This window comes from Arachis duranensis, chromosome 1 (assembly GCF_000817695.3).
Source record: "Arachis duranensis cultivar V14167 chromosome 1, aradu.V14167.gnm2.J7QH, whole genome shotgun sequence".
NCBI lineage: Eukaryota > Viridiplantae > Streptophyta > Magnoliopsida > Fabales > Fabaceae > Arachis > Arachis duranensis.
In genome coordinates, this window is record NC_029772.3 from 78,170,847 (window position 1) to 78,180,110 (window position 9,264).

The 9,264-nt window shown below is 37.9% G+C and overlaps 1 protein-coding gene across 1 annotated transcript; it reads right to left on the reverse strand.

Moving 5' to 3' along the window:
• Window positions 1-496: 496 nt before the first annotated feature.
• On the reverse strand, window positions 497-1,441 carry LOC107491939 (uncharacterized). The gene has a single exon (XM_016112877.1). The coding sequence runs from the start codon at window positions 1,439-1,441 to the stop codon at window positions 497-499; it is 945 nt and encodes a 314-aa protein (XP_015968363.1).
• Between the last annotated feature and the right edge of the window lie 7,823 nt (window positions 1,442-9,264).

The window sequence follows — 9,264 nt, forward strand, 5'->3', positions numbered from 1 at the left end:
AAAAGGGTCTACCAAGAATGATTGAGTTATTCCCTTCCTCATCCATGTCCAAAACCATAAAATCGGCTGGGAATATGAAGTTTCCAACCTTCATTAAGAGATTCTCCACTACCCCATTTGGTATTTTGAGAGATCTGTCAGCAAGTTATAGTGACATCCTTATAGGTTTAACCTTCTCTATAATCAATTTCTTCATCATGGCAAGAGGCATTAGGTTAATACTTGCTCCCAGGTCACAAAGTGATTTATCAATAGCCATGTTTCCAATTGTGCATGGGATAAGGAAGCTTCCTGGATCTTTGAGTTTTGGTGGGAGCCCCTTTTGAATGATAGTACTACACTCTTGAGTAAGAAGCATGGTTTCTTTCTCTTGCCAGCTTCTCTTCTTAGTGATTAATTTTTTAAGAAACTTTGCATATAATGGCATCTGCTCCAAAGCTTCAGCTAATGGAATGTTAATTTCAAGTTTCCTAAAGATTTCCAGAAATTTTGGAAATTATTGGTCCCTTGCTTCTTTGTGTAGCCTCTGTGGGTAAGGAAGTTTTGGTATATAAGGCTTTACTCCTTCTTTCTTGTCCTTTTGTTGTGGCTTCAAAATTTCCTTGTCCTTTTTAGAGGTTGATGCCTTTTCATCTTTCTTGTTGTCTATTGTGCTCTTTTCTTCAGACTTTGCTTCTTCCTCATTGAAGCCCCTTGTGTTTTTTCCCACTATCTCGCCACTCCTCAACTGTACAGCTTTACACTCTTCCCTTGAGTTGGGGATTGTATCACTTGGGAGAATATTGGTTGGCCGTTTAGCTTGTTTGGCTAGTTGTCCCAATTGTCTCTCAAGGTTCCTCATGGTGGCTTCATGTCTCTCTTGTACTTTAATCAAGGTCTCCTGGCCTTTAACTAGGCCTTGAGTGGTCTGAGCAAGTGATTGTGTGTTTTGGGTGAGGGCTTGTAAGGCTGCCTCATGACTTGAAATTCTGGTTTCATGATGGTCAATGGGTGGTATGATAAGGTATGATTGTTGTTGCTGGAAGTTGTTTGGTGCATTAGGGTGGGCATTTTGTGATTTGAATGGTGGTGTGGAGAAGTTATTTTGGTAACTTTGTGATTTGTTATGGGGTGTTTGATATGTGTTTTGTGGTTTCTTGTATTGGTTAGTATTGTTAGATGAATGATTTTGGCTGTTTGTGTTACGGGAATGGTTGGAGTTGTTGTTATTTTGCCAATGATTTTGATTATCACCCCACTTCAGGTTGGGGTGGTTCCTCCAGGATGGGTTGTCTGTGTCACCATGAAAATCATTTTTAGAGGAGTTTGAAGTGTTATGCATGTATTGAATTTGTTCTGGCTGATGTTCAATGTTGCTTGCTTCACTTTGACTCCATTCAATTGAAGGTTGATTTGTTGTGCTCACTTCTGCTAATTGGATTCCATCTATTCTTTTCGCCATCAACTCCATCTGCTGCTGGATTTGTTGGTGCATCAGCTTGTTTTGTGCCAAGATACTGTCCACTACTTCTAGTTCCAACACACCCTTCTTTTCTACCGGTTGGCGTTGTCTCTAATGAGCATAGAAGTATTGGTTGTTGGCCATAGTATCTATGAGATTCTGGGCTTCCTCAGCTATTTTCATGATGAGCGGATAATCTATACGCATTTTGGCATTGTTTTTAGGTAGTTTTAGTAGGATCTAACTACTTTTAGAGATGTTTTTATTAGTTTTTATATAAAATTCATATTTCTGGACTTTACTATGAGTTTGTGTGTTTTTCTGTGATTTCATGTATTTTCTGGCTGAAATTGAGAGACCTGAGCAAAAGTCTGATAGAAGGCTGACAAAGGATTGCTGATGCTGTTGGATTTTGACCTCCCTGCACTCGAAATAGATTTTCTAGAGCTACAGAACTTCAAATGGAGCGCTCTCAATGGCGTTGGAAAGTAGAAATCCAGAGATTTCCAGAAATATATAATAGTCTATACTTTATTTGAGATTTGATGACGTAAACTGGTGTCCAACGCCAGTTCCATGCTGCATTCTGGAGTCAAATGCCAGAAACACGTCACGAACCAGAGTTAAACGCCAAAAATACATTACAACTTGGCGTTTAACTCCAAAAGAAGCCTATGCACGTGTAAAGCTCAAGCTCAAGCTCAGCCCAAGCACACACCAAAGTGGGCCCCGGAAGTAATTTCTGCATTAATTACTTATTTCTGTAAACCCTAGTAGCTAGTCTAGTATAAATAGGACATTTGACTATTGTATTAGACATCTTTGGATTATTTTTGGATTACCTTATGATCCTTTGATCACGTTTATGGGGGCTGGCCATTCGGCCATGCTTGAACGTTGATCACTTATGTATTTTCAACGGTGGAATTTCTACACACCATAGACTAAGGGTGTGGAGCTCTGCTGTACCTCGAGTTTTAATGCAATTACTACTGTTTTCTCTTCAATTCAGCTTATTCTTGTTCTAAGATATCCGTTGCACTTCAACCTGATGGATGTGATGATCCGTGACACTTATCATCATCCATCCTTATAAACGCGTGACTGACAACTACTTCAGTTCTACCTTAGACCGAGCGTGTGTCTCTTGGATTCCTTAATCAGAATCTTCGTGGTATAAGCTAGAACCCTTTGGCGGTCATTCTTGAGAATCTAGAAAGTCTAAACCTTGTCTGTGGTATTCTGAGTAGGATTCAGGGATTGAATGACTGTGACTAGCTTCAAACTCGCGATTGTTGGGCGTGATGACAAACGCAAAAGAATCAATGGATTCTATTCCGACATGATCGAGAACCAACAGATGATTATCCTTGCTGTGACAAGAGCATTTGGACCTTTTTCACTGAGAGGATGGGAAGTAGCCATTGACAACAGTGATGCCCTACATACAACTTGCCATGGAAAGGAGTATGAAGGATTGAAAGTAAGAAAGCAGTATGTTGCAGAGATTCAACAGGGATAAAGCATCTCCATACACTTATCTGAAATTCTCACCAATGATTTACATAAGTATTTCTATCTTTATTTTATGTTTTATTTATCTTTATATTCAAAAACTCCATAACCATTTGAATAAGCCTAACTGAGATCTACAAGATGACCATAGCTTGCTTCATACCAACAATCTCCGTGGGATCGACCCTTACTCACGTAAGGTTTATTACTTGGACGACCCAGTGCACTTGCTGGTTAGTTATGCGAAGTTGTGAAAAAAGTGCTGAGTTAGTAGATGCGCATACCAATTTGAATGCCATTGTTAGAGATCACAATTTCATACACCAAGTTTTTAAAGGCATTCTTGTTCAAAAACTTGGTGCATGAAATTGTGATCATCAACAATGGCGCCAAAAAAACTTGGTGGCGCTCTCCAACGTGAATCACACTTTGTCACAACTTCCACAACTATTTTTGGCACCGTTGCTGATGATCACAATTTCATGCACCAAGTTTTTGGCGCCGTTGCCGGGGATTGTTCGAGTTTGGACAACTGACAGTTCATCTTGTTGCTCAGATTAGGTAATTTTCTTTTTGTTTTATTTTAAAAAAAATTTCAAAAATCTTTCAAAAAAACTTTTTACTTCTGTTTTCAAAAAATTATTCTAACTTTTTAAGAATGATTTATAGTGTTTCATGAAGCAGGTTGAAGCTTGGCTGGCTGAAAAGCCATGTCTAACTCAATTGGATTGAGGCTTCCCCTTATCAGTATATGGAGTTGGATGAAGTATCAACTGTTGCATGCCTAATTTATATCCTAAAGCTGGCTGACTATTAAGCCATGTCCAACTCCTGGATCGGAGCTTTAGGCTAACATTGAAAGATTCCTGGAATTCTTATTAAAAATTTTGAATTTCTTATTTTTTTCCTATAAAATTTTGAAAAAAAATTTGCAAAATCATAAAATCAAAAAAAAAAAATATTTTGTGTTTCTTATTTGAGTATAGAGTCAAATTTTAATTTTGGTGTCAATTGCATGTTTTTAAAATTTATGCATTCTTTTTTCGAAAATTCATGCATGTGTTCTTCATGATCTTCAAGTTGTTCTTGATAAGTCTTTTTGTTTGATCTTTAAATTTTCTTGTTTTGTGTCTTTTGTTGTTTTTCATATGCATTCTTGCATTCATAGTGTCTAAACATAAAAAATTTCTAAGTTTGGTGTCTTGCATGTTTTTCTTTTCATGAAAATTTTTCAAAAATAAGTCTTGATGTTCATCTTGATCTTCAAAGTGTTCTTAGTGTTCATCTTGACATTCATAGTGTTCTTGCATGCATCATGTGTTTTGATTCATAATTTTCATGTTATGAGTCATTTTTGTGTTTTTCTCTCTCATCATTAAAAATTCAAAAAATCAAAAAAAATATCTTTTCCTTATTTTTCTCAAAATTTCGAAAATTTGAGTTGACTTAGTCAAATTTTTTTTTAAAACTTAGCTATTTCTTATAAGTCAAGTCAAATTTTCAATTTTAAAAATCTTATCTTTTCAAAATCTTTTTCAAAAATCAAATCTTTTTTAATTTTTCTATTATTTTCGAAAATTTTTAAAATTTATTTTCAAAATATTTTTCTTATCTTTATTTCAAAATTTTGAAAACTTTACTAACAATTAATGTGATAGATTCAAAAATTTGAAGTTTGTTACTTTCTTGTTAAGAAAGGTTCAATCTTTAAATTCTAGAATCATATCTTTTAGTTTCTTGTTAGTCAAGTAATCAATTTTAATTTTAAAAAATTAAATCTTTTTTAAAATATCTTTTTCAATCATATCTTTTTAAAATATCTTTTCTAACTTCTTCTCTTTTCAAAATTGATTTTCAAATCTTTTTCAACTAACTAATTGACTTTTTGTTTGTTTCTTATCTTTTTCAAAACCACCTAACTACTTTCCTCTCTCTAATTTTCAAAAATTACCTCCCTCCTTTTCAAAATTCTTTTTAATTAATTAATTGTTTCAAATTTTAATTTTAATTTTATTTCTTCCTTTAATTTTCGAAAATCATTAACTTATTTTTCAAAATTAATTTTCGAAATTCTCTCCCTCTCATCTTCTTCTATTTATTTATTTATTTACTAACACTTCTCTTCATCTCAAGAATTCGAACCTATCTTCACCCTTGTGTTTGGATTCTTACCTTTTCCTTCTTCTATTCTTTTTTTCTTCTACTAATATAAAGGAATCTCTCTACTGTGGTAAAGAGGATCCCTATTATTATTTTCTGTTCCCTTCTTTTTCATATGAGCAGGAGCAAGGACAAGAACATTCTTGTTGAAGCAGTTCCTGAACCTAAAAGGACTCTGAAGAGGAAACTAAGAGAAGCTAAATTACAACAATCTAGACACAACCTTACAGAAATTTTCAAAAAAGAAGAGGAGATGGAAGCCAAAAATAATAATGCTAGGAGGATGCTTGGTGATTATACTACACCTACTTCCAAGTTTGATGGAAAAAGCATTCTAATCCCTACCATTGGAGAAAACAATTTTGAGCTGAAACCTCAACTAGTTGCTCTAATGCAATAGAACTGCAAGTTCCATGGACTTCCATCAGAAGATCCCTACTAGTTTTTAACTGAGTTCTTGCAGATCTGTGAGACTGTTAAGACTAATGGAGTAGATCCTGAAGTTTACAGGCTCATGCTTTTCCCTTTTGCTGTAAGAGACAGAGCTAGAACATGGTTGGATTCACAACATAAAGATAGCCTGGACTCATGGGATAAGCTAGTCGCGGCCTTCTTGGAGTTCTTTCCTCCTCAAAAGCTGAGCAAGCTTAGAGTGGATGTTCAGACCTTCAAACAAAAAGATGGTGAATCCCTCTATGAAGATTGGGAAAGATACAAGCAGATGACCAAAAGGTGTCCTTCTGACATGCTTTCAGAGTGGACCATTTTGGATATATTCTATTATGGTCTATCTGAGTTTTCCAAGATGTCACTGGACCATTCTGCAGGTGGATCCATTCACCTAAAGAAAATGCCTGTAGAAACTCAAGAACTCATTGACATGGTTGCAAATAACCAGTTTATATACACTTCTAAGAGGAATTCTGTGAGTAATGGGATACATCAGAGGAAGGGAGTTCTTGAAATTGATGCTCTGAATGCCATATTGTCTCAGAACAAAATGTTGACTCAGTAAGTCAAGATGATTTCTCAAAGTCTGAATGGATGGCAAAATGCATCGAACAGTACTAAAGAGGCATCTTCTGAAGAAGAAGCCTATGATCCTGAGAACCCTGCAATAGTAGAGGTAAATTACATGGGTGAACCTTATGGAAACACCTATAATTCGTCATGGAGAAATCATCCAAATTTCTCATGGAAGGATGAACAAAAGCCTCAACAAGGCTTTAATAATGGTAGAAGAAATAGGCTCAGCAATAGTAAGTCTTTTCCATCATCTTCTCAGAAACAGACAGAAAATTTTGAGCAGAGCACCTCTAGCTTAGCAAACATAGTCTCTAATTTGTCTAAGGCCACTTTAAGTTTCATGAGTGAAACAAGGTCCTCCATTAGAAATCTGGAGGCACAAGTGGGCCAGCTGAGTAAGAAAATCACTGAAACTCCTCCTAGTACTCTCCCAAGCAATACTGAAGAGAATCCAAAAAGAGAGTGCAAGGCCATTGACATAATCAACATGGCCGAACCTAGAGAGGAAGGAGAGGACGTGAATCCCAATGAGGAAGACCTCATGGGACGTCTCCCAGACAAAAAGGAGTTCCCAATTGAGGACCTAAAGGAATCTGAAGGTCATATAGAGACCATAGAGATCCCATTAAACCTTCTTTTGCCATTCATGAGCTCTGAAGAGGATGAAGATGTAACTAGAGAGCAAGTTGCTCAATATATAGGAGCTATCATGAAGTTGAATGCCAACATGAAATTGTTTGGTAATGAGACTTGGGAAGGTGAACCTCTCTTGCTCATTAGTGAACTAGATACATGGGTTCAGCAAACTTTACCTCAAAAGAGACAAGATCTTGGTAAATTCTCAATACCCTGCACCATAGGCACCATGACCTTTGAGAAGGCTCTGTGTGACCTGGGGTCATGGATAAATCTTATGCCACCCTCTGCAATGGAGAAGCTGGGGATCATTGAGGTACAACCTGCCATATTCTCATTACAGATGGCAGACAAGTCAGTAAGACAAGCTTATGGATTGGTAGAGGACGTTTTAGTGAAGGTTGAAGGCCTTTACATCCCTGCTGATTTCATAATCTTAGACACTAGGAAGGAGGAGGATGAATGCATCATCCTTGGAAAACCTTTCCTAGCCACAGCAGGAGCTGTGATAGATGTTAACAGAGTAGAATTAGTCCTTCAATTGAATGGGACTACCTTGCGTTTAAAGCTCAAGGATACTCCTCTGCAACTATGGAGAGGAAGCATGAAAAGCTTCTCTCAATACAGAGTCAAACAAAGCCCACACAATCAAACTCTAAGTTTGATGTTGGGAGGCTACAACCAAACTCTAAGTTTGGTGTTGAATCCCCACATTCAAACTCTAAGTTTGGTGTTGGGAGTCTACAACATTGACCCGATCACCAGTGAGGCTCCATGAGAGCCCACTGTCAAGCTAGTGACATTAAAGGAGCGCTTATTGGAAGGCAACCCAATTTTTATTTATCTAATTCTATTTTTATTTTTTATTGTTCTTTTATGTTTTATTAGGTTCATGATCATGTGGAGTCACAAAATAAATACTAAAATTAAAAACAAAATCAAAAATAGCAGAAGAAACAGCACACCCTGGAAGAAGGGCTTACTGGCGTTTAAACGCCAGTAAGGAGCATCTGGCTGGCGTTCAACGCCAGAACAGAGCATGGATCTGGTGTTGACCGCCAGAAACATGCAGCTATCTGGCGTTTAAATGCCAGGATTGCACACTAAGGAAAGCTGGCATTCAACGCCAGAAACATGCTACAGACAGGCGTTGAACGCCCAAAACAAGCATAGAACTGGCGTTTAACGCCAGAAACAAGCATCAATCTGGCGTTAAACACCAGGATTGCATGCAGAGGGCGTTTTACACGCCTCATTGGTGCAGGGATGTAAATCCTTGACACCTCAGGATCTGTAGACCCCACAAGATCACCTCAGGATCTGTGGACCCCACAGGATCCCTACCTACCTCAACTCACCCTCTCTCTTTTTCACACAATCCAATAACACTCTTCCCTAAAAACCCTTCACCAATCACCTCAATCTCTCTTCCCCATCACCTCTTCACCACTCACATCCATCCACTCTTCCCCATAAATCCCACCTACCTTCAAAATTCAAAATCTCTTTCCCACCCAAACCCACCCTGAATGGCCGAACCAACTCCCTCTCCCTTCACTATATAAACCCCTCCATCCTTCTTCATTTTCACACAACACAACCTTCTTTTCCCCCCCTTGGCCGAATACACATCTCTCTCCCTCTCCTCCTTATTTTCTTCTTCTTCTTCTATTCTTTCTTCTTTTTCTCGAGGGCGAGCAATATTCTAAGTTTGGTGTGGTAAAAGCATAGTTTTTTTTTTATTTTTCCATAACCACCTATGGCACCTAAGGCCGGAGAAACCTCTAGAAAAGGGAAAGGGAAGACAAAAGCTTCCACCTTTGAGTCATGGGAGATGGATAGATTCATCTCAAAGGTCCATCAAGACCACTTCTATGAAGTTGTGGCCAAGAAGAAAGTGATCCCTGAGGTCCCTTTCAAGCTCATGAAAAATGAGTATCCGGAGATCCAACATGAGATCCAAAGAAGAGGTTGGGAAGTTATGACCAACCCCATTCAATAAGCCAGAATCTTAATGGTTTAAGAGTTCTATGCCAATGCATGGATCACTAGGAACCATAATCAAAGTGTGAACCCGAATCCAAAGAATTACCTTACAATGGTTCGGGGGAAATACTTAGGCTTCAGTCCAGAAAATGTGAGGTTGGCATTCAACTTGCCTATGATGCAAGAAGATGCACGCCTCTGCACTAGAAGGGTCAACTTTGATCAAAGGTTGGACCAAGTCCTTATGGACATTTGTGTGAAAGGAGATCAATGGAAAAGAGACTCAAAAGGCAAGCCAGTTCAATTAAGAAGACTGGACCTAAAGCCTGTGGCTAGAGGATGGTTGAAATTCATCCAACGCTCCATCATCCCCACTAGCAACCGATCCGAAGTTACTGTGGATCGGGCCATCATGATCCATAGCATCATAATTGGAGAGGAAGTAGAAGTTCATGAAGTCATCTCTCTTGAATTCTACAAAATAGCCAAAAAGTCCTCCA

Excerpts from the sequence above, each read along its gene's own strand:
- LOC107491939 (XM_016112877.1), bottom strand. The coding sequence starts at position 1,441 with ATGGCGAAAAGAATAGATGGAATCCAATTAGCAGAAGTGAGCACAACA.